Consider the following 25849-nt stretch of genomic DNA (forward strand, 5'->3'; position numbering starts at 1 on the left):
TTCGAACTGTATGGCAATGTTTCAGCTGTCAAACAGTTAAATGATGATTTGAAAGAAATTACTAGATATCTAGACTAGATATTCCTGCTCTCTGCTAGTGGGGGAGGGGCAGTGCATGAACTGCACGTCTCCAGAAGCACAGAGCTGCCTGTGTGGATACCTGTCTGTAAACAATGCCAGGAAAATAATATCAGCGAATGCAGCAGCCTTGTATCAGCCAATACCGCTACAAGTTAAAAGTGCAAATATTGACACGATATATCGGCCGGCCAATATATCGGTCAATCCCTAAAACAAACCCTAGATAAGTTGTTCTCTGGGCAGGAGAAAGAAAAAAAAAATTTCTTGGTTTTCAGTCTCAACCCTAGAGAAACTACATGAGCTTACACACTGTCTCTGTGTTGAAGTACCATCTCTATGTTGAAGTGCCATCTCTATGTTGAAGTGCCATCTCTTGCGATTGTGCTAATATTAGCAATCGCCTATGTAATTCAAAATGTGAATCCTAATGGAGCCAGTGCTGCATCCATGCATTTTGTATATGTGCAGTTACAAGGCTAGCCGAATGGAACACCCCGAAATTGGTAAGCTTTTGCCCCGAAGAGCGAACCTCAGGAATTTCCTGTTGTGGCAGTATTTATATGTAAACACATGCATCCTTCAGATCCATCGTGACGAACCAATCACATTGTTAAATTTGCAACACAACCATCTTTAAGGTTAACATCTTGAACTTGAATGCTTTAACTGTATGGTTTAAGCCTCGAAGATCTAAGATTGGACACATCCCCCCACCCTTTTTTGGAATTCAGGAAGTAACTGCTGTAATAGCCCAAATCACTCTCCAGAAGAGGAACATGCTCATGGCCTCTTTGTTGAGTATAGTTTGTAGCTCTTGTGACAGTACGATCACCAATTCTGGCTTCACAGAAGTGGAGACCACGCTGTTAAAACATGGAGGATGACATATAAATGAGTTTACTAATTTTACTGTGCTTAACGCTCAGAAATGCAGAAATGCCTGGTAGAAGTTTCCACCCTGCCAGACTCTGAGAGTGATGACAATTTTAACACTTCCTGTTGAGGGGATGTTAGATGTTCTATGTCCTGGGTGATAGCAGGATTTTAACACATAACTTCTAATTTTTCATTGGAAACCACTACCACTGGAAACACCAGAAGTGGTGGGAATAGAGTGGTTTTGAGACGGTAACAAATTTTTGATGTACCCTGTCCTACAGGGGGCACCAGACTGGGCGCCAGACCATCAGGACTTCTTCCTTTTATTGATGATAGTCCTGAGGTCTGATAGGTTGCTGAGGGCGACAAGCCGGTCCCCAGTCTTTACAAAGGAGAGCGCGTCTTGCCATACTCTGCTCTTTCACCTCCCTAAATCTTGACGAACAGAAGAGAGATTGTGTGGCTGACAGTCCTTCCGCTTGAGTGCATCTAGGAAGAACCTGAGAGAACACTTCCCCGTGTTTCTTCCACTTCTCTAAATCTGGCCACAACAGAGTTAACTGAGTCACCAAATAAACCACTCAAGTCATTCAGGAGGTCAGCATGGTATGCCTGCAAGACAGCCATAGTGTGCAGTGCAACACCAGCCTGACCTGTTTTTATTTTTATTTATATATATATGGGTCAATGACGAATAAGGTTTTCAAGATCATTTTTTATTTTTTTTTAAGCAAAACGGTTTTAAAATGCATTTTTATGTCCATACAAATGTTTGATGTTGCTTCATATTGGTTTTACAGCTTTTTAGGCAGCATTAATTCATTATTAAACAAGATTTCTGATTTTAGCACCCAGAAAATGTAAGGTGGTGCGACCATATATTAATTTAAATAAATATACATTTAATGTACTTAGCACTACTGAGAACTTGTAAATATCAGTCCTTGTAGTGTCTTAAATGCATATTGCATTATAAATTCCCCTTTCATTTCTTTATTTATTGTCTTTTTTATTCCAATTCATATAAATGGCTACTTTTCTATGTGTTCAAACACCAATTTTTCGATAAGGAGTTTTTATTTTTGTTTTTAATTGTTAAAATGATTTCTATATGTTATATAAAGTTTTACAGTTATATTTCTTACTTTATTTTGCAATTGCAGTGGAAATTGATAAATTTAAAAGAAAATATGCTGGTTGCACCACCTGACCATGACCGGTCGCACCACCTGACGTTGTGATCAATAATGATTGATATTCACAAGATAAAAGTAAAAATGTCAATGCATTTTATTCTGGTTTCAATTGCCTTTATTTTAATCATCAGACCAATTTATGTAACTCAGTAATATAATAATATTTCATTAACAAGAAGTGCAAAACAATACAGACAAAACCTCAAGGAACAAGTTAAATAAATGAAAACATCTTTTATATGGAACTAGTGCAAATATTGGGCCCAGAATCTATCAATCTATTGTTCATTCAAATAGACTCATTAGTAACAGTAAGTCAAGATAAAAATAAATAAATAAAAACATTTGATTATCGATTCTTTAGAACGTCTCGGTTACGTATATAACCCTCGTTCCCTGAAGGAGGGAATGGAGACGTACGTCGAACGTGACCGACTGAAAGGGAACTAGAAATTTAAAACATTTCTATTATTAACATGTAATAACTGTGTAATTACCACAAAACATAACATCTTAACTTTAGTTGTAATTTTTCGGGCAAAAGTTTTTAAAGTATTAAAATAGTTTTGAAATAGGACTGATACACCATTTTCCCTCATTTATAATGACTTTAACATAAAATCATGCCAAACTATTCAATTAAGAATTTTAATGACAAAATTAACCTTTTTATTGCAGTTTTGTTCTCTGGTTGCAGGTTCGGACGGTCGCACCGCCTGACATTTTTGGTCTTTCAAACACCAAAACTCAAAAACATCAATTGAATTTCAATAAAATAAAAAAGGTTTCTTATAAAGGAGATATTGTAGATCAGTTTGATATATGACATGTATTTATTAAAATTATGTTTAGAAAAATAAATCATTTGGACACAAAAAATACATGTCATGTCATTGACCCATATATATATATATATATATATATATATATATATATATATATATATATATATATATATATATATATATATATAAATTCCACAACTAAAACTAGCAAAAGTGGATTCAGACACATGTAAGTGCGCTTCAGATGTGCTCAGATTGTTAAAATAGAGCCCTGTGTGTGACACTTCAAAATGTATCATGTTTCAAGGTTTTTTGTTTTTAGATATTTTTAAAACAACTTAATCACATTCATGCTGATATTCAAAGAAGAAGAAAAAAACTGTACTCTTGCTCATCTGATATTTGTTTATTTGCTCACAATTTGGATTAGGGTCCAATTCTCACTATTAACTAACTAATTACTTTGACTTTTGCCTCAATAAACTCCTAAATACTGCTTATTAATAAAATATTAATAGGTAGGATTAAGGGATGTGGAACATAGTCATGCAGAATAATAAGTACTAATAAACAGCCAATATCCAAGTAATATGCATAATAAGCAGCTAGTTAATAGTGAGAATTGGACCCTAAACTAAAGTTATATTCATTCATTCATTCATTCATTCATTCATTCATTCATTCATTCATTCATTCATTCATTCATTCATGCATTCATTCATTCAGTAAGATTTAACACAGGGACCTGTACGCCTTCCAGCACAAACTAAGCTAATTATTTGTAAAGTTTGGGTATTTTACTAGAGATTAAAATAGACCCTGTTTACATATTTATTGCTGCTTAGGTTTAATGACTGAATAAATATATCCTGGGATTTTTATTATCTTATTTGTGAGAAAAGCGTTTTGTATTGCAAATTAAGTTTTATTGGGTCTCTAAACAGTAATATGCGGCTGTTGAATTTTAATTGCTTGTTGCAGAATTGTCTGTGGACTGACCACTCCAGTCGTAACAAGGTCGTTTTGTGTGTGTAGAATAAACAGGATGCGTTTTCCCTGCTGTACGGTAGCTTCAGCTGGTTGGGGTTTGGCTGTCAGATCACATTTAAACCTGTAGACTCTTCCTGAGGTGAGCCTCGAGGTTTCCTGCTCGCTCAGTCAAGAGAAACCAATTCACCTGCCTGAGATATCATTCCCGAGTAACCCAAGCACTGCCCCATTCACATGTAGCCAAGGTCTGGAGGTTAGGTTATTATCCTGAGAGCCATGTGTTTATCTCTGCGAAGAGCACCAGCCTTCTGTCAGATATCGGAGCAAAATTGCCGGGTTCTATTCAAATGGCTACATGAAAATACCAGCTTGTCTACATGTAACCGAATACCTGTATTAGAGAACCCACTTTGTGTGGAAAATGACTACTATTCATTAGGTTGGTGAGAGTGGGGGGTTAGATATTATATACATTTGTATTTAGCTTGTGCAAGCTCTCCCCAAACCAACTTACTGGAGATGTTGCCTCACAATCGCCAAAGTAATAACCCCTGGTGAGGGTACCGTGCTTCAGAACAGCAGGGTCCGCTCTCAAGTGAGATGAAAAGCTGTGTGGGAAGATGGGCTCTGGGTGTAACACGCTCTAATCTTCAATGTGAATCTTTCTTTGTTGCGCCTCTCTGTGCAGCCACTACAAAGATAAAGACACAAACATTGACTATAAACTTGATGATACCTCACTTTTGGCTTGAATGTCCCATACAGTGGAGACATCTTAGCAGCGCAATGCAACGTGTCAACGGTCGTGTCCAGTGTAGGCACAGTGTTAGGAAAACAGCTTATAAATCATATTGTAATGTGATTAAGTGAGGTTTTTTGTATTTGTTATTTTTGAAAATGCAGAATGTTTTCGTGATGGGTAGGTTTAGGGGCAGGGTTATGGGTTAGAATATAGTTTGTACCGTATAAAAAACATTTCGCCTACGCACTGTAAAAAAAATTCAGGTCTCCAATTGAAAGTGACTGATCACATCTACATTTTTCAGTTGGCCGAATTGAATTTCTGTGAATTAAATTGCATCAATTCACAGAATTTTTTTAATTTGGCAAACTAAACAATTTTGATGTCATCAGTCACAAGAATTTTTTCAATTGGAGCCATTCTTTTTTTTACAGTGTAAAAAATGCTAATATATCATACAGGATGAGTTTTTTTAGAAAGTAAAAATGCAGAATGTTTCCTGTGATGGTTTAGGGGCAGTGTAAGGGGAAAGAAAATACGGTTTGTACGGTATAAAAACCATTCCGCCTATGGAATGTTCCCATATGTCACAAAAACAAACAATTAGGTGTTTCAATCTCTTCCATGGCCAAAGGTGTATAAAATAAAGCACCTATGCAGACTGCTTCTACAAACATTTATAAAAGAATGGGTCACTCTCAGGAGCTCAGTGAATTCAAGCATGGTACTATAGGTTGCCACCTGTGCAATAAATCCATTCATTAAATTTCATCACTAATAAATATTCTAAAGTCAACTGTTAGGGGTATTATAACAAAGTGGAAGCAATTGGGAACAATAGCATCTCAACCACAAAGTAGTAGGCCACGTCAAATCACAGAGTGGGGTCAACGCATGCTGATGCAGTACGCAGAAGTCGGCAACTTTCTGTGGAGTCAATAGCTATAGACTTAGTGTGGCCTTAAGATTAGATAAAGAACAGTGTGTAGAAAGCTTCATGGAATGGGTTTCCATGGCCGAGCAGCTGCATCCAAGCCTTACATCACCAAGTGGATGAGTGAGTTTGGTGTGGAGGAACTTGGCTGGCCTGCACAGAGTCCTGATCTCAACCCGATAGAACACCTTTGGGATGAATTAGAGCGGAGTCTGCAAGCCAGGCCTTCTCGTCTAACATCAGTGCCTGACCTCACAAATGCGCTTCTAGAAGAATGGTCAAAAATTCCCATAAACACACTCCTAAACCTTGTGGAAAGCCTTTTTAGAAGAGTTGAAGCTGTTATAGCTGCAAAGGGTGGGCCAACTCCATATTAAACCCTACTGATTAAGAATGGGATGCCATTTAAGTTCATGTGCATGTAAAGGCAGACGTCCTAAAACCTTTGCCAATATAGAATGAATAGCTCTTGATGAATTTTAGTGATCATGTCTGTTTTGAATATCTTTTGAGAAGAGCAATAAGTTATTATCTTTAAAAGTTAACTTTAAAGGTAAGAAAATATTGGCAGAGTGCGTTAGATAAAGGCAATTGCTGTCCGTCAGATCTTTAGCATAAGAGGTGTGATTTTGTCTGCATTTTTTTTTTTTTTTTTATAAAATTCAATTCCAGAGCCATCAGGCCCAGGGGCCTTCCCAATAGGAAAGCCTATGATTGCATCAGGTATTTTTTGAATAGTCATTTCAGATTTCAATGCTTCCTGATCAGCTTTACTCAGTTTTGGAGGGGGAGGCTGATTGAAGGAAGGCGGGAATTGCTGCAGGCTGAGTATAGAGCTTGGATTCAAACAGTCCTTCATAAAATTGTCTTAAACAGTCATTGATATCCTTGGGATTTAGAATTTTGCCTTCCTGTTACTTACTTTAATGACTTAATGTGCTGGCATCTGTTTTTTCCCCACAGCTCAAAGTGTTTTTGTCTTAATTAGAATAGATCTTATTTTATTCATATTGGAGTGTCATTCTTTCACTTACTCAGGGCTGTTTAATCCTGTATATTTTCATTACCTACAGGGATACAGAGGCTCACAGCATCATATGTGACTACACTAATTAAGCAAAGGGTAAACAATAATAACAATAAACATAATAAGCTAGTTCCTCCTGACTAGTTTCTACAATTGGAGCACAGTCTTTCTCATTCAGCACAGCCGAGCAGTCGAAGCATGACTTTTTTATGACCACTTAGAAAAGTCATCGCATGAGGTCCAGTCTTTTGTTGTTGTTGTTGTTTGATTGGTCAGATTGCATATTTAAAAAAAGAAAATCACAAAGTTTTTAAGCTCTCAGAGTGAGGAAATACTTTATATTTAAAAAATAAAAAGAACGTGCAAAAATGCTATCCATTCATCAAATGGTCAGTGCTATTTGGAAGCTTAGATTTTCAGTGCTAAAAAGTTAATGTGACCTTCAAATAACCAGGATGCTGCACAACATCACCTGTGCGTTTTACAATCATCCCTGTATGACAGAAAACGTGACTTTAAAAGACATGTTCAAGGATCTTCTACTCCAATACTTCCATTTCAGATGTGTATTGTGACAGTTAAGCTTACCTATGTTGACAACCTTGTATGGGTGTATGAGTTAATTTTTGATTCTTCATGTTTTTTGTCTCCTTTTTTAAACCTAGAGAGCATTTTTTCTCTCTGAGGCCTTTTTCCCTCCTGAGTCTTCATTAAGAAAGACCTTGGATCCAGCCTTCAAACTCCATGAGACTATTGCCAAGGTAAGACTATTCTTCTCCTTTCACTACACATGTCCAATAATGATTATTTTTGTTTGTTTGTTGATGGCTGGCTGGCTGTCTGGCTGGTTTATCGGGTACTGCAGTGTTGTATACCTATACTTTTTATTAGGATTTCATTTTGAGTAGAAGACGTTCTTGCTCAACTTCAAAGTTTTAATTGCACAGCTACACAAATCATAACTCAAGAGACAAATGCAGTGAGAAAACAAAGCAAATAACTTCAAAAGTCATATTTTCTGGTTATTACCAGCTTGTTTATGCTAAATCTTTTGCATTTATGTTTTAATTTATGCAGATAAACAAACCTTTTTCATTCTTTTCTTCTCTAATTGAATTCCTTTAAGATTAAAATTGTTAACCTGAACTTTCTGTTCTCCAAACTGTATTATATCCATAAATGTCTACAGTTTGATGTCTAAATGCAGGATTAAAAGTTACAAATTATTTAATAATTTTAACAGTTTCTGTGTGATATTTTGTGTGCACTAAACAAAATGTCACTTATCGATAGTAATATACACCGATTAGGCATAATATTATGACCACCGTCCTAATATTGTGTTGGTCTCCCTTTTGCTGCCAAAACAGCCCTGACCCATCGAGGCAGGGACTCCACTTGACCCCTGAAGGTGTGCTGTGGTATCTGGCACCAAGCTGTTAGCAACAGATCCTTTAAGTCCTGTAAGTTCGAAAGTGGGGCCTCCATGGATCTGACTTGTTTGTTCAGCACATCCCACAGAAGGTTAATTGGATTGAGATCTGGGGGATTTGGAGGCCAAGTCAACACCTCAAACTCAATGTTATGCTTCAACCATTCCTGAACCCTTTTTGCTTATTTGTGGCAGGGCACATTATCCTGCTGAAAGAGGCCACAGCCACCAGGGAATACCATTTCCGTATTAGGGTGTATATGGTCTGCAACAATGCTTAGGTAGGTGGTACGTGTCAAAGTAACATCCACATGGATGGCAGGACACAAGGTTTCCCAGCAGAACACTGCCCAAAGCATTGCAGTGCCTCTGCTGGCTTGCCTTCTTTCCATAGTGCATCCTTCTGCCATCTGTTCCCCAGGTAAGCACTACTGGCTCAGAGCTACAGTAGCTTGTCTGGTTGATTGGACCACACAGGCCAGCGTTCTCGCACCACGTGCATCGATGAACCTTGGCCGCCTTTAACCCTGATGCCAGTTCACCACTGTTCCTTCCTTGGACCACTTTTGATAGATACTGACCTCTGCAGACCGGGAACACTCCACAAGAGCTGCAGTTTCAGAGATGCTCTGACCCAGTCTTCTAGCCATCACAATTTGGCTCTTGTCAAACTCCCTCAAATCCTTACGCTTCCCCATTTTTCCTGCTTCTAACACATCGACTTTGAACACAAAATGTTCACTTGCTGCCCAGTATATCCCAACCACTAACAGGCGCCGTGATGAAGGGTCAATCAGTGTTATTCACTTCACCTGTCAGTGGTCATAATATTTCAGTTCACTTGGTTAATTTAGTCCGGACCAAAAAAAAAAAAGTACTGGTCCTCTTAGCAAATTAGTTCAGATTGGCATTTTAACATTGAACCTAAGGCCTGAGGATACGTTCACGACCTGATTAGTCTGATTGTATGACGTATTGCCATATTTTGAGATAGAACTTACCAAACATCCAAAATAATGCTGTGTGCTGGGCTGCATGCGCTCGTATGTAATGTGCATAGCCTGCATATGATTGCATCGACCATCTGAGATCTCGTGAAGAGCTTATCAAATGTGTGAAGGTGTTCAAATCAGCGGCAGGAATCCCTCCTTCACACACAAAGGTCTGCTGCATGGAGATGCCGTTCTGATGCTGTACCAAACTGTGATGTGCAACATGACGAGAAAAAATGGTATGTGTGAGCATTCTATCCTGTTTAGGGTTTATCTTATAAACTGGCTGCATCAAAGTTCCCTTGAAAGCAGACAGAGACCCATTTTTTCTTTTGTCTGGTGCGCACCAGGTTTCAGATGGCAGCGTTCACACTTATTCAAATGAACCATACTAACAGAGCAATCGCACCATGGTTCATTTTAATCGAACCAAACATGCCAAGTGTGATCCTCAGTCAACATGAATCCTGATTTGCCAGCTGTTACTTCCATAATGTGATAAATTTAGGTGTAAATTAGGTTACAAATTTGGCAATTGATTGGATCACAAAAAATGGGCATTACATACTAGAAAGAATCCAGTAGCTCATACAGTCTAAGCAACAAACAAATAATTTGTTGCACATAAAGAGGAAGTGAAGATAATGAAGTAAAAAAAATGCACTGATCAATTATTCACAGTAAGATGAGGAATGTGTATGAAGCAAGTAAACATTTACAGTCCATTTTGTGTTGACGTGTTACTGTTTTTGTCCATTTGCAAAGTCTTGCTTATTGGAGAGCTCATCCAATCATCATATCGAGAATTGGGTCTTTCAGACAGGATAATACAGTGACCCTATGTCTAGTGATCTCCTGGGTCACGTTATGAAACCCCTGTAGTGTTTCAATCCACACAACCTGATTGCTTGGCTTCTGACAGCCTGTTCCCCAACCCAGCAGTCTGTAGAGGAACAGCACGCATGCTTAGATTCAACAACAAACCCTGTGAAAATGTTATGAAATATAGATGAAACAGGCTGGAGATTTTATAAACATTTTTTTTCTCTCTCTCTCTGCCAGTTATGGCCGCAGCATTAACGGCAGAAAGAAATATGAGCATCATTAAAGTTCCTCATCACAGTCAAGGAGATATTGTTCTGCACCATGAATTATTCAGGCCGCTTGAAGACACACTGGCAATGACACAAAGAGTTGTGGGACAACATCGTGTGGTACAATAGATGAAAGGCTCTCAAAATGTCCGTTCATTTTCTTGTCTCCAACTACACATTCAAAACAGTATACTGTATACAGGAACATAAGATACGGCATCTGCTGGATCTGAGAAGGTAGATATTTAGTTTGGTTTTGAATTCAGCGAGCAGATTTGAAAGTGTCAAAATATCATATTTCTCAGAACAATAGGCAGAAAGGTTGGGAAACTTCCCTGAATAACAAAACAAGATAGAGAGGGTAAGTTTTCAGGCTGCGAAAAGCATTCGAAGGCACACTCACACACTGGTGTCAGAAAAACGGTAGCACTGTACAATGAATTTTTTGTTCAAATTGCATTCACATTTTCGTTCATTTACATTTGTTAAAGTATCATGAACCAGCAAACAAACAAAATATATTATATATTTTACATACTAATAAATCCTCCAAGAATATTGTTAATATAACAGAAAAACTAGCATGTTTAATATTTTTTCAGTCCTCTACGACAAGTTCCGTCCCATCTGTGATGTTGACCAATAGGAGCACAGAAGCACTTCTGTACACTGCTTTCAAACATGGCAAAACGAAGAGAGACGATGGTGTTGGTCCTCCTAGGTGAAATAATAAATTGGAGGACAGTAGGGATGCACGATTAATCGAAATTAAACCTTGTGCGATTTGACAAAGGCTGCTTTTTTTATTATGAACAACTTAGCAGTGAAGCATGGGTCTGATCTGAAAGCCAGAGGTCACTTAAAAGTACATTAACGCATGTTAAATGTTAACTGTTATAATCATTGGCTACAGATGCAACAGGAACCAAAACGATGTGATTGACAGCAGGTTGCTTTAAGGACCTATCAATCTGCAGCATCTAGAGTTTCATGACAGAACTTGGTATTTCATGTAAGCTATTGCAATAAATGAATTGGAGAATTCCATGTTCAATACAAGCTCTTTGTGCGTAATGTTTCTTTACTAGTCAAATCAAGTCACCTTTATTTATATAGCGCTTTTTACAATGCAGATTGTTTCAAAGCAGCTTCACGGTGTTAAACAGGAAAATAATGCAACAGAATTTGATTCGGCTGTACAGCCGCTCTGGAGAAAACGGTGATGTTATTAGTTCATTTCAATTTATCATATAGCGACAATGTGGGCAGATCAGTAATATAGTTGATACTGTTAATTTAGTTTACTAATTAGATTAAAGGTGCACTGTGTAGTATTTTTGCAGTAAAATATCCAAAAGACACCAGGCCAGTGTTATATATTTTGTTCAGTTGAGTACTCACAATATTCCAAATGTTTCCAACTATTTGTAAATTGTGAGAAAATTGCTATTTTAACCAAGGACCCGGGACGTTTCAGCATAGCGTTTGAGGGAGTAGCCTGTCAATTGCGCCATATCTGCATTACCCGCAGTTTCCGGTTTTATTTGGCAGAAGCGCTTTACTCTTAGCAGTGTGAACAAGTGTCACAGCAGCCACCGAATGAACGCACAGAGTAACGTCATAACATCATTTTAAACACACTTTAAATGTATCTAATATTATAAAAAGAGCTGCATCACCTCATACCAATGACCGGAAAAGCGGAACTAGTGCGGGCGCCCGGCGACTGTGTTCTGTCCTGTCATAATAAAAGTCCCGGTGTTCGCGAGGCGGGTGTTTGTTTAACAATCCCTCCAGCAGCCGTGCTCAGCTCCACAACATTCGGTCCTGCTCTGCTTCACACTACAGTAACGTTAATAACCGCATCCATGAACATGATTTCTGCCCGAGTCCTATTTTCCACTGGCTGTGAGGAGAAGACCACATGTCCCAAGATTCTGCGCTCAAACTTGGCGTCATCAAACTATGTCTATGTTTTTAATAGGCGACCTCTAGTGGATGGAAAGTTGCATAGTGCACCTTTAATTTGGATATTTTAGTTGAAAATACTTAACTGGCTATACTTACTATACTTGCCTAACTGAGGAAGTCCATCGGGGTGCATAATGGAGAAAAATAAACCTTAGAAGAAATCATGCTCATTCAGGGTGCCATTTCTCCTTTGGCCAATTAACAAACAGTGTGTTTTTATTATTATCTTGGCGACTTTACAGGTCAAAAGTCATATTAGATTTGAAGGTTTGGAGGCAACACGCTGGAGATGGGTTTATTGAGGATGATGTCGATTAGACAATTATTAAAAAGGAATATTATAAAGGTTTGGGTGTATGACCCTGTCGCTTAGTCTATACTCTGAGCTAACTATACTATTTTCCAGATTGGATGGTTCAGTGAAATTAGACTTACCACATCCATACCCCATACTGTAGCTGATATTCTCATACATGCGTGAAATGCATGAATGGGTGACATCTGATTCATTGACAGTTCACTATTCTTCTCACCTGGATAACTACAAACATTAACTTCCACTTTTCCTTAAAACAAGCAGAAATCTACTTTTCATGAATCACAACGTATGGTCACTCACAATCACAATGGTCACCATTTTGAGTCAATTAATTGATTTGTTGATGTGATTTTGACAATTTAACTAAACTTTACATTATAAAAAGTCATTTGTAAATGTATGCAGTGATTTGTTGATGCAATGGCGTATTCTTCGGTGAATACTTGATCATTCATAATTCATAATTATGTCATGTATGTTATAGAGCATAAAAAATGACTCTTTCAACATGCTTAACTTTCACACTCACAGTCACCTAATCCTCTAGAGGCCGTCTTTTATAAATATGCCCTACTTTCCAAACACTATGAGTTCTTAGTCACATTGGCCCTGTAATGATGCCGTAAGGGTTGCCGTTTTCTGCCTGCCATGAGCGCGCCGTGACTCTAAAGCCAATATTAATGAATGCTAATGCCTCTTGAGAATTTCCTTAATATCACGTGACCTGTAGTCACCTGCCGGCCATTCCCAAGTTGGCGTTCCAGTGAAATAGCAGCTACGGACATTGTTAGTTTGGTGATCCAGATTTCATATACGAAAACTAAACTCAAAGTAGCCCCCCGATGCCAGCTTAAATCGGTGGAGGCAGACGTGAATTGATGGGGTGTGAGAGTTGGGTACCGGTGCTGTCTGATAGTCTCCAGCTGCAGTACAAGCACACTTGAAATCCCCAGGTCCCTCTGTAAGGCCAGCGCTGTTGTATCTGAGGTGTCATGCTTCTCTACGCCTCTAGGTCCCGTAGGACCTCGGGCCCGGGCCAAACTCTCTTTTTCTGCAGGCTGAGGAGCCTTGGGAGTTCATTCCGCGAAGCTTATCACATCCTCTGCTCATTTTTTAACCTCGCATCCACAGCTGGGCTGGGTTGACGGGGAGGACAGAGGGGCACGGTAGTGCAGGGTGTGTTTGAGTCAGTTCCACTCAGCTTGGCACAGAAGCCTGGCATCGATCATTTGAGCCACACGTACGCGTACACTCCATCATCCTCACAGGGCCCACATGCGGCATACAAACTCTCTTGGGCTCAGAGCCTCCGTGCTGATTACCTAGAGGACTGCTTTAAAGATCTACATCTAAAGTCGCTCATTCCCTTAATAGGATAGTTTGCCCTCCTTTTAGAATCGCAGCTCCTTTTGCAACATTGTAGCACTATGAATTGTTTGCCTTGGTCCCCCTTTCCCACTTTTTTTGTTATAAACAGGACAATGCCAAAACTGTCTGTGCAAGTTCTAGAAACTTTACACTGTAAAAATAAATGTATGTGTTGAGCATAAGAGCAAAATGCAAAAAGGATTTTAAAAAATTGCAGTCCTTACTAACTTTGTGCATCAGGTTAATATTTTTTCATTTTTTTTAAATGGTTATTATTCATGTTTATTACATGTTTTTGTGACGTGTGTTGCCCTGATAGTGTTTTGTGTTTGTGTGTATGACCCTGTCGCCAGGGGTAGTCCAGGGTTTTTTTCTTGATGATGCCAAGGACCCCCAAATATGATGAACCTTAATGGGGGTCCCCCTTTCTAAAATCCATCTACATGTTTTTATGTATGAAAAAACATTCAAACTGTTAGATAAAAAGTAAGTGATAGTATAAATACAGCATATCAGTTCCAAACTTAAATTGGCTATACATAATGTTGGATCTATAAACTTTGAGAAGATAATTTTCAATGAAAAATTACTTACATAAGCAACTTTCACAATAAATGCAAGCAGCTCACCTACTGCAATAATACTGATCTCAGCAAATGTGACCGTGTTCCCCTCTGTTCCAAACACATATGCATATAACATGCTGTATTAGGTAGTTTACATGATAAAAGTAACCTTAAAGTTAAAATAAGCCTTTAGTTTTAATCATTTCAGGCCTTTGAAGCTGGGCAAAAACTTCTGGTAGTGTTGTGTTTTCGCGTATTTTATTTTTATTTTTTACAGTGCTGGATATCATATGTTGATTGTTAAACACACAGAACAATTCAGTACATGATTTCATGGTGAAATGTGTTATTTTTTATGTTCATTTTCAGCTTTACATTTTTTACTTAATAGTACTGTATGGAAAAGATGATTCTTCTGAAATTCTTTTAGTCCTATTTTTTCATACTTAAAAGAAAAGCGAATGGAGCACTTTCATTTTAACTTATATAAACAGATATAATGTATTTTACTGGAAAGTTTAAAGCTCATAACCATTAATATTTTGTTGTGACTTGAAATACTTGAAGTGCAGTGTTATGTTGCATCTTGCAGTATTTGTCCTGAAAAGTAAATGGGATGTTTGTTACCTCAATAAATTTAAGGTCATTCCTATTTTATGTTTTAAGTTCTATTATATTAACATTAAATGCACACTGTTTTTACGACTAAAATAACAGTAAAGGGTAAAAAAAAAAAAAAAAAAACACGTAACTCCCAAAAATATAAACGGAAAAAAAGGAATTCCCAAAAATTAAAATGGAAAAAACGGAATTTGCAAAAATTAAAACGGAAAATAATGATTTTGGGAAAAATAAAACTGATTTTTTTTAGGGCCCTAGATATGCTCATACATGCTTGCAATACATGAATGGGTAACATCGAATTATTTGACAGTTCACTATTCTTCTCATCTGGATAACAATTGTGTTAAATGCAAGTGTCTCAAGTGAAGTTTTCCAGAATAGAACTTTGGGGATTATGATTGCCAGTTCCCTAATGGAAACAGGTTTGCAGATGTACATGTAAGAAAAGTGCCTTTGTTCTAAGCAGAACTTAAAAGAGAGATGGACTCATGCCACCCAGAGATTCTTTCAAAATTAACCTGCCATGTGTCGCTTGCCCTGGGAATCAGCCATCCAGAAACGGCGGAGGAGAAGGAAGCATGAGAGAACATGAGCTGCCAGAGAGAGGAAGCTGTGAGGTTGAGAGCAGCTGCTGGTGTGATTGAACGTCCCAGGACAGCCATTGTTATGTGTCAGATGGAAACAGTGGCGGCGGTGAAGACTGAAGGCTTGGTATTGTACTCTGACAGCCTGAGTGACACTAGCCGGGCAGGGGAAGAAGGGTGAACGAAAGATTCTGCCAGCTTTGCTTACATGGCACCTGGAAGGGGCAGGAATCTTCTGATGGACTCCGCAGGGAACGTCTACCTGAGAAGCATCTCAATTTACATCCCCTGCCCTTGAATCAACTCATCTGTTAACGGGCATCCAGAGATCCCCATCCAGAGACCTTCAGACGAACGAGTTATGAATGAGTGTGGGTGTTTCGTTTGAGAATGACTTTTGGATTGCATTGTTCCGAGTCCATCAGCACTAATGCGGTGGCACGGGATCATCAGCTGTCTATTGTCGGAATTCACCCTCATTTCAGTTCTTAATGTTTTAGGCTTTTAATTGCTTAAATGGACCATCTGCTCTATGCAGTTTTATTACTATGAATTCACCATTTGGAGGATAAAGAATCACAGAAGAATTGCCAGAGAATATTTTTTTTCTAATATAACGTCTGAAATGATAAGATAGCACTAATTTCCCAGAAATTGCTGGCTTTGACGTATCTTATAGAATTAGAATAGCAAAAGATTTTGAATTGAACATTAATTAAGCGGTACTATTGAGAATTCTGGGATTTTAAAACACTAGATGTACAAAGAGGAAAAAGATCTGGAAGGAAAATGTGGAATAAGCTGGTCTTAAAGGGATAGTTCACAGAAAATTCAGATTCTTTAATCATTCAGGGTGCTTTCACTCCAGCGCTTTTGGTGTGCACCCGAGTTCGACTGACGTCAGAGTTCGGTTCGTTTGGAAGATGTGAAGGTCTTCCAAACTTGGGTGCGCTCCTTCGAACTGTACCATGTTCATGTGAATTTCGGTACGGTTCGCTGCTGATAATGAATGCAATCGTACTAAATTGCAGAACTGAGAATATGATTTGATTAAAGGGGTGGTAAAAAACAATTTCACATTTCTAACTTTAGCTGGTGTGTAATGTTACTGTTTGACCATAAACTACATCTGCAAAGTCACAACGCTCAAAGTTTAAAGCAAAGGGAGATATTTGCTTTCAAATAAATCAACTTTTTAAGGACTACAGCAAACGGCCGGTAGGGAACTACAGCCTTTTCCTCCAGACTAGCTGACACCAGCGGGTTCAATATTTACATAAACCCCTCCTCTGAGAATATGTATCGCTCTCTGTGCTGCGTATTTTTACAATCGTCGCAAGTTCAATTAAGGATTCGCACGGCTTGTCCTGAAACATAAAGCAGTTTCAACTTTAAAAACAGAGGCTACAATCTGTAAGTATGATTTATTTTTCGTCGATGGGTTTTCCTGTAACGTTAATAGTTCGTGATATGCCGTTGATCTGGTGCTGAGCCAGAGACTGACTGAGCTCAGTGTCTTTTAATGTTTATTTTAGGTTTCAAACACATATGAGAAGTGGATGATCTTAGGTTGTAAATCCAGCATGCCCCCTCTCCGTCAGTGTTTAAACATATAACAGCGGCGCAGACGCCCACAGCCCGTGATAACTTTACTGAGCAACTAACACAATCATTTTCTACCCGGTTCTCTCACGTAATGTCACATAAGGTGAATTCAGTGTTATTGGGACACTTTTCCCAAGTCATCTCAATGCCAAAAAGTGTCCCAATCACCTTGAATGCACTCTATATCAGGAGAAGTGGATGATCTTGTGTTATAAATCCAGCAGGCTCCGTCAGTGTAATAATATAATGGCAGCGCGGACGCCTACAGCCCGTGATACCGATCATGTCTCATAAAATGTTCAAATGTAAATGTCTGGGAGAAAGAGAAGAGTAAACCGTTGGGAAAATATTGGATGTGTATCAGAGTATAGGGTCCGTGCAAGCTTTGTAACTTTTATACAAGTATTGAAATGAGTTTAAGGTAGACGTATGCTAGCATGTTGGATGGAGCATCACTGAATGGCTTAAACCATGATAGTGTGCTTTTATACAACAATGCAACAATTATAGAATAATGCGCTGACATAAAAGAGGAAATTTACTTTTGATACTAAGTACTTTTAAAAAAACAATACTTTTGTACTTTTAATCTGGTTTTAGAACTTTCACTTGTAACAGAGTAATTTGCACTTGCCTTCTCGCTTGCCATCGTTACCAAGCAACGGGGTAAACAGCTGCTGCTTTGATGATGCAAGCACCCCGGTTCAGACCCAAATAATATAATCTGAACACAGCCCAGTGAGAGCAGTGGGGGGTGCAATCGAACTCGGGTTTGGACCAGGCAATTAAACACAATTGAAAGCACCCTTACTCACTCGGGTCCAGTGAGTTGGTTTTGGACCCCATTGACTCACAATATGGACAAAAAACAGTAGAAGAATGTATCAAAATATCATCTTTTGTGAGATTTCCATCTTTAAACACCTATAGTATGAATACAGATAGAGATTTTAATCTAGTTCTTTCGATAAGAGCACTATAAATTGATGAATTACATATGGAAAGTCTGCTGCACAGGACATGTCAAAGCTCATTGAGGTGATTTAATCATAAAAGACAACGTGCCAACTCGAGTCCACTGCCCTGAGCCTCAGCTTTCCTGTCCCTGTATAGCTGCACTCACTCTGTGTGTAACAGATGTGGCTTTTGTCCGCTGGGATGAGAGACAGGGAGTGAGAGACTGAGGGAATATGAAAAGATGAGGTAATGGAAATATTCCCAACACTGCTTAACACCTCAGTCGGCCATGCTGAGGTTTTCATAAAGTATCTGCTGTCCTGGTCTGCTGTTTTGGACTAGGCTTTTATTATTTCGTACAGGAAAGACAAATAATAAATGGGATCTCTCATATCTTAATCGAAATGTAGGCAATTTTTTATTTTTTTTATTTTTTTTGCCAAAAATAGTAGCTTGACAGACTTAAGTCACCATTATGTCAAATATATCTAACCGGAGTCGTTAGCGACCCGTGACGTCATTCACTACCCTCCTCCTCATGATTTTTTTTTAAATTTAGACATCAACCTTCTTAGTATTCCTCAAACAATCCATTTTAAACCATATAACAAGGAAAAAAAATACAATTATAATTGAATACCTGTTTTTTCCACTATTTTTTGGACAAAATTGTATAGGGTCGCTAACGACCAGAGTTGTGTAAGATTGCACCTTCAATCTATCTATATATATCTATATATCTATATATATATATATATATATATATATATATATATATATATATATATATATATATATATATATTAGTGCCAATGTCACTTGATGATGGATCTGGTCAAGAAGCTGTCTGTGATCAAAATATTGATTTTGAAGATCAGGGACGTGCACAGGATTTTTGAGGGGCAGTTGCTCTGACCTAAAAAAAAAGGGCACCACCCCCCCAACCGAAAAAAAAACCTCATCATCTGTCCAATGACATATTATTGTTATTGCCATTATCATTATTATTTTAATGCCCCCTAGTGGTATTTATGTTCTGCTCTGGAAAAATATTATAGGTGGGGCTATTTTTTGCGGGGGGTGGGTGGGGGGGTGGGGGGGTTTAGGGGGTTCTCCCCCAATAATTTTTTTTATTTCGTAGATGTGATTTCCTGCATTATGGTGCGTTTGAGGCCATTTCCCTTGCCTATACAAATAAAAGAACTCAAACCAGTCAATATCAATAGTCTAATAAAAAAAGTCAATATTAATTTAACTGCCATCAACAGTTTCACAGATAATGATAATGAACAAGTTGCATGTTTATTATGCTCCGTGTCCAGATAGAAAAAGTAGATTTATGAAGATTTTAATTAATTTCATAAAACTTGTTGATGATGATCGTCCGTTTGTTATACCTTTCCGACAACGTTAAGTCTCACCCAACAACCGCGACAATCTCCTTCTAGTGCCGCTCATGCAGGCTCAGCCAGGGCGGTTAGAAGGATTTTGGGGGCCCCAAGCAAAATGGACATGGCTAACCTTCTACAGATAAACGGGTAATGATTAAAAAATGTTTGTAAAATTTAAGAAACCATTTTTAAAACATCTATAAACATTACATAGATAGACAGGCCAAATATTCCTAACACTTTAAGGGTTACTAGTTGGTTTGTAAACTGTCTATAAACATTATCTGGATGGTTATTATAAAGTTGCAACAGATGACTATAATACCTGTTAAATAGTTAATAAACAGTAACAGTAAAACATGTGGGTTGTCCTGATACTGTACTTCAAAATGCAACAGTGTAAAAATTGCCACACAGAATAAAGTAACTGTTCAAGATCCATTGGTAACTTATAAAAATAATGTCATATTTGCATAAACTGTTACTACCATATATCCCAACACTAGCACATTAAGATAAGCTATGAAAAAAAATCATGTTCCTCTGCTTCTTTCTGGTTAAATAATGTTTATAATAATAGTTAATATAGCATGCTATATTAACTATTCCAGGTTATTTATATATAGCATAAAAATAGTTAGTATAGCATGCTATGCCACTTTCATCAAAACCTATTACAAAGCTATAGCAATTTTATGTCATTAAATACGATAAACAGATATTCTGGAACAGATCTGCATCTTCCTTATCCCGTTAAAAATATACTACAGTATGTAACCATATTCCGTCCATTCGTAAAAAAAAGTTGCACTAACTGTTCGTTACAAGCAACATTTCCCGTCAGGCAGGTAGCTAACATAAACATATTTGTGCTAGCCTACCTAATAGTACAAATAGAGCTATTTTATATAGTGTAATTTATCACTTACCACTATCTTGGTTTTTTCTCTTTCTTTTCTGGCTTCCTAAAGCATAATTCCGCTTCATGATCGCCGAGGAGGAATTGTATTTTGCCGGCAGCAGAGATCGCGTGGTTGGGTGGCTGTTGTCAGCAACGACTGAGAGGGCCCGCTTGAGGGGGATTCCGATAAAAGTGTCGTTGCACTTTACTGCATTGACTATCAAAGGGGCGCTCTGTCGTTGCATTTTATTCTTAACCTGTCGTTGACTTGCGGCCCCAGGCCAGCTCGGGACCCCAAGCAATTGTTTGACTTTCACTTTCGGACGGGTACCCGAATATGGAAGTGATTGAGGCTTAGCGATTTTTTTGGTTATATTTTTTTATTGATCTAGGCCTACGTGAAATTCTGCATCCATTGTACGATTTTTTTATTTATTTTTTTCCACCTCGGAAGGGCAACGTGAGTCGAGAAGGGCATATGGGCAGTTGCCCGGGCAACCTGAGCAACCCCCCTGTGCACGTCCCTGTTGAAGATGTTGAAAAAGAGTTTTGAGAATATGCGTGAGATGGCGAATATGAGGCAGATTCTGAATGTAGTGTAAACGAGCTCTGATGAGAACAGTGATGATGGGATAAAACATCTGCTCAAACCGAACCCTTCCAACATTCAAAAGGTAACGAAATATGTTTTATTTTATTCTTCTGTAATTGTTACTCTAACATCAGGAGTTTAATATTATTAAGACAGATAGAGATCCATCCGTGTTAGATATAGAACCGGGTCGCTAAGGACCCGAATATGTAAGAATGTTTGGCGAAACAGTCATGCGTTTAAGGGTAAAGTAGTTATAGCAGCTTCCTCTACTATGAGCAGTTTGGTCTTGTGGCGTTTTTAAAGAAGAAAAAATGATGTGCATATTGAAAGTTCCCACAACAGTTTTATCTCCACAGTTTCATGAAAACGATAGCATTACGGTAATTACATATTTGGATATAATTTTTTTTTGTTGTTGTTGTATAAAATGTCAGACTATTTTTCCCATTAAGGCTAATTTTCAAGCATTTAATGTGTGTTATAATTTGACACAATTACAGCTTGACTAGAAATAAAGTACAACAATTCTGCCCTCAAGTGACAAGGAATTCCTCTATGTTGTGGCGACTAAAAGGACATTGTGGGGACAAAATTTAGGTCCCCATGAGAAAAACTGCTAATAAATCATACAAAATGATTTTTCTAAATTCAATTATTTTTGTTTTAATAATACAAATAAATAAAAAATCTACCCCTGGAAGCAGAGATGGCAGAATTTGTAGGTAAATTGTGACTAAATTTGACTAAAAACTCATGTCTCTTAATCTTTGAAAGAGCCACGTCTGAACAATACAAGTTTCTTCTGGGTTTTCCATTTAGATTCTTGTATGAAGTTGTCTTATGGTTGTTAAACATCACCCAGTTGCTGTCACCATCTATCTCAGTAAACATGCTGTAGTCTACAGCGGTCTCTTGTGTAGACAGACTCAAAGCGGGATATGTCAGTCTTTTACTCGGGTGCTCTGGCTACTGTTAATATGTGACAGCTGCTTCCCTGGACCAGGTTTGCTGTCATTATTTTTTTTTATTATTATTGTTATTTATTTTTTTGGTCACAGAGACTGAATAGTTAGACACATACAAAAATATCACAATTGACTATGCTTTTCCTTCTTTTAGACAAATAAATTGTTGTCTTGCAGACGAACTGGATCTATTAAACATTCTTTCATAAATCTAAATGATTTCTTCTTTGAATTTTGGACAATATTGACATGGATGATCCATATTTTACATGGATGTAGTAAATAATTTAGACCAATTGGAGGAATCTGCATTTTTGAGTCACCAGTGGATCAAAGAACCGCAGACATTTCCACTTGATCTCCTCAGTCGAGGTGTGTTATTGGTTACCTCCACCTCCTCTGCACAGTAACACTGGCAGCATATCTGGAAGAGTTTTTCGCCGCCTAATACATAACATGACGAGATGTCAAGGAATCATTTTCCCAGCCACTCGTGTGTTTACCTCCATGTTTAAATGGCGCTTTTCCAGAAATACTCCTTTTATCACCGGCTAACACAATTGGCGTCTCATTGTATGAGAGCTGACGCAATTGACGTTTGACACACATTTTAACAGGGGAGTGTAATTTGTCCATGGAGCGAAGGCTGTCCGAGTGTCTCTGCTGCACATTTGCTGGTTCGTCCCAAGCGTGGAGAGGACTCTTAGCTCATCCATCACTGCTGCTGATTAAAAAGCCCTCTGTACTTTTGAGACCTTTTTGCTGAAAGGTTGAAAACTTAAAATCGAGAAGGCACAACTTCTGGGAGCCTGCCTGACATTTTCTGAGGACAAATTTGCGCATCCTTTGAGCATGTTATTGGCTTTGCTCCCATTTCACCTTATTTCCTTTCCAAAAAGTTGGTTTATGGATAGTTTATGGACAGACAGACAGACAGACAGACAGACAGACAGACAGACAGACAGACAGACAGACAGATAGCATGTTAAGTGTAAAAATTACAACCCATGCAATGCCACTGAAAACAAAGTGATAGATTTCAGAGAGGGGAATAGCTTGAAATAAATGAAACTGCATAAGTGTGCACACCCCTGAATTAATACTTAGTTGAAGCGCCTTTTAATTTTATTAGAGCACTCAATCTGTTTGGATGGGACAGGAATCTAGTAGCTCTTCTTTACAAAATCCTTCCAGATCTGTAAAACTGTGAGGACATCTCCTGTGCATGGCCCTCTTAAGGTCCCCTACATATTTTCTATAGGGTACAGGTCTGGGCTCTACAGCCATTTCAAAACATTCTTCTTTCTTTGCAGTTTTTTTTATTGATTTAGATTTTTGTTTTGGATCACTGACATGTTAAAAGGTGCAAGTTATCTTAATTTGTAGCTTTCTAGCAGATGCCAAAAGGTGCTTTGTCAAAATCACAACTTGGTCTCATTGGCAAAAAGTATCTTTGGCAATGTTTTTGCAAACCACAAAATACGTACCAATACGTACATATCAGTGCAGTTCCCAGCAGAAATTACCACTAGAGGCAGTAAAACAGCATGCATTTTTCATTGTTTTTTTTTTTATTATTTTAAATTATTATTATTATTTATTTATTTTATTTGAAAAAAATATATTTTTTATTTATTTATTTTTTACATGATTTGTAAACGAATACTTTTTGGAGTTTGCGTCAGTTAACCAGCTCCATACATTCGGCTTTTCTGACATTTCAAGCTTTCTCAATAGCTCAGCTAGTACAGATGTACTTGCAATGCTAAAAGCTCGTGTAGAAATCCCGTGAAAAACGAGTCATGAGAGCTCAAAGACGAGTTCAAACCGCAAGTTAAAATGACACAGATACAATTTCATTTTTGTCACATTTGCTTTTGTTAACACTATCGGGTAGGTTTAGGGTTTAGTGTGAGTGTATGGTAAAGCTACACTGTGTAACTTTTTTAGTTTATTTTTTTGCTAAAAACACTTAGTTCTTTCAAAAATATGTGCTCATTAGTGTATATTTACTTCTTTCAAGTAATTAAGTATTCTCGTAAGTTTATAATATGCCATTGAAAATACATACGGGTGAGGGGTTCGAATGCCGGTCGCCATGTTGCCCCTCCATCTTGAAAGTACATTAGCCAAAGAAGGACAAACCCATAAATTCAAGCTTCGCCTTTCACGTTTTAACACTCGATGGGACCGTGCCGAATGTGAAGAGGGGGATTGCCATGTTAATCTTGGACTAAATCGGCCACCGTAGAAGTTAAAATGAAATTAGAATTGAGAGGAACAGAAACTATTATTCACTGGATGGTCATATACCTTTTCATCACTAGATGGGGGAAAATATCACACAGTGTAGCTTCAAAAAAACCAACATGACAAAACATGCCAGATTCACGCACATCTGTTCCAGGTTAAAAAAAAATAAATAAACTCAGCTTTTAGCTCCACCCAGTGGACATTTCGCATTGAAACTGTTGCGATATGTACGTATTGGTATGTATTGTTTGTGGTTTGCAAAAACATTGCCAAAGGTGCGTTTTTCCAATGAGACCAGGCAAAATCAATTGGTACTTGGAGCTATTCACGATTCCTGTCTTCTTTAAACCCCTAGTTCTAGCTGAAGAACAAGCAGCCTCAAAGCGTGATGCTGCTAACACCGTGCTTCACTATGGGTGTGGTGTTCTTTTGCTGATGTTCTGTTTTTGAACCAAATATACCTTTTACAATTTTGTCCAGAAAGTTAAATCTCTGACCATAAGTCAGAGGACCATAAAATGTTTTCCACATGATTTTGGGAGACTTTGACCAAATTTTTGCCAGGCTTGGATGTTTTGGTCAGAAAAGGCTTGTGTCTTGCCACCCGCACTATATCCCAAATAGATGGAGAATATGGAAAATAATTGTCAAACAGGAGCAAACAGCACTAGTCAGAAAGAACTACAAATATTTAAATGTTGCTGTATGCCTCTTGAATGCCTTTCTGAAGTTTTCTCTTTGTCTTATTGTCAAGACAAAGAGAAGGGACACCTTGTTCTTAATAATGCCATGTTGTGCAATACTTTCTCCACTTGCTGCTGCCTGTCTTCACTGTGTTCCATGGTATCTCTAATGCCTTGGAATCATCTTGGTTATAGATTTAACCCTCGTTCCTTAAAGGAGGGACCAGAGCTGTTTTATCAAAGACTGACAAATCTCACTTGGGAGCCCCAATCACCTCAGAGTTTTAGAAAAAGGCCAATGGAATTGCCGAATGGAATTTAAATGCCCAGCCACTCCCCCGTACATATCTTAAAAGAAAAGGTTCTATCGGCGCTACGTATTTGGAACCCTTAAAAGGTTATATATAGTATAGTTGAGTCTACTCCAAAGACCCTTTTATGCTAAAAGGGTTCTATAATGACAAGAAAGAACCCTTTTGGCACTTAAAAGGGGTTCTACATAGAACACTGCAAAAAAATGAATTTCTTATCAAAGAAAAAAATGCATTTGTCATCTTAGCAAAAACTCTTAATTTTGAGTTATTTTTTCCCAAAATAAGACAATTACTTTTGCTTGTCTAGTAAATGATCTTGTTTTAAGGATTTTTAGATGTTTGGACTAGAAACAAGACAAAAATACTAAGTAAGAAAAGCATTTTTTGCAGTGAAACTTTTAGGGGTTCCAACTACGTAGCGACGATTGAACCTTTTCTTCTAAGAGTGACAAAGATGGCGGCACACATCCACTCATTCAGGTTTATCCTGAGGAGCCGAGACGGGGTCTAGGCCTTTAAGCGGGGTGTTTCAGGGTAGTACTGTAGCTTTCCCTTTTGGAAAGTGCTCAAATTGGCCAGATGCCACAGACATGTGAGGACG

General features: G+C 38.0%; 1 protein-coding gene across 2 annotated transcripts in view; it reads left to right on the forward strand.

The window, feature by feature from the left end:
- LOC137058722 (inactive N-acetylated-alpha-linked acidic dipeptidase-like protein 2) overlaps positions 1–25849 on the forward strand; it is a 436678-nt gene that overhangs the window by 340466 nt on the left and 70363 nt on the right. For both annotated transcript variants that reach the window (XM_067432113.1, XM_067432114.1), the window contains exon 11: positions 7300–7395. In XM_067432113.1, the coding sequence (XP_067288214.1) occupies positions 7300–7395 (96 nt within the window). The remainder of the gene's footprint in view (positions 1–7299; positions 7396–25849) is intronic.

Source organism: Pseudorasbora parva, chromosome 22, assembly GCF_024679245.1.
Source record: "Pseudorasbora parva isolate DD20220531a chromosome 22, ASM2467924v1, whole genome shotgun sequence".
In the NCBI taxonomy this organism is placed as follows: domain Eukaryota; kingdom Metazoa; phylum Chordata; class Actinopteri; order Cypriniformes; family Gobionidae; genus Pseudorasbora; species Pseudorasbora parva.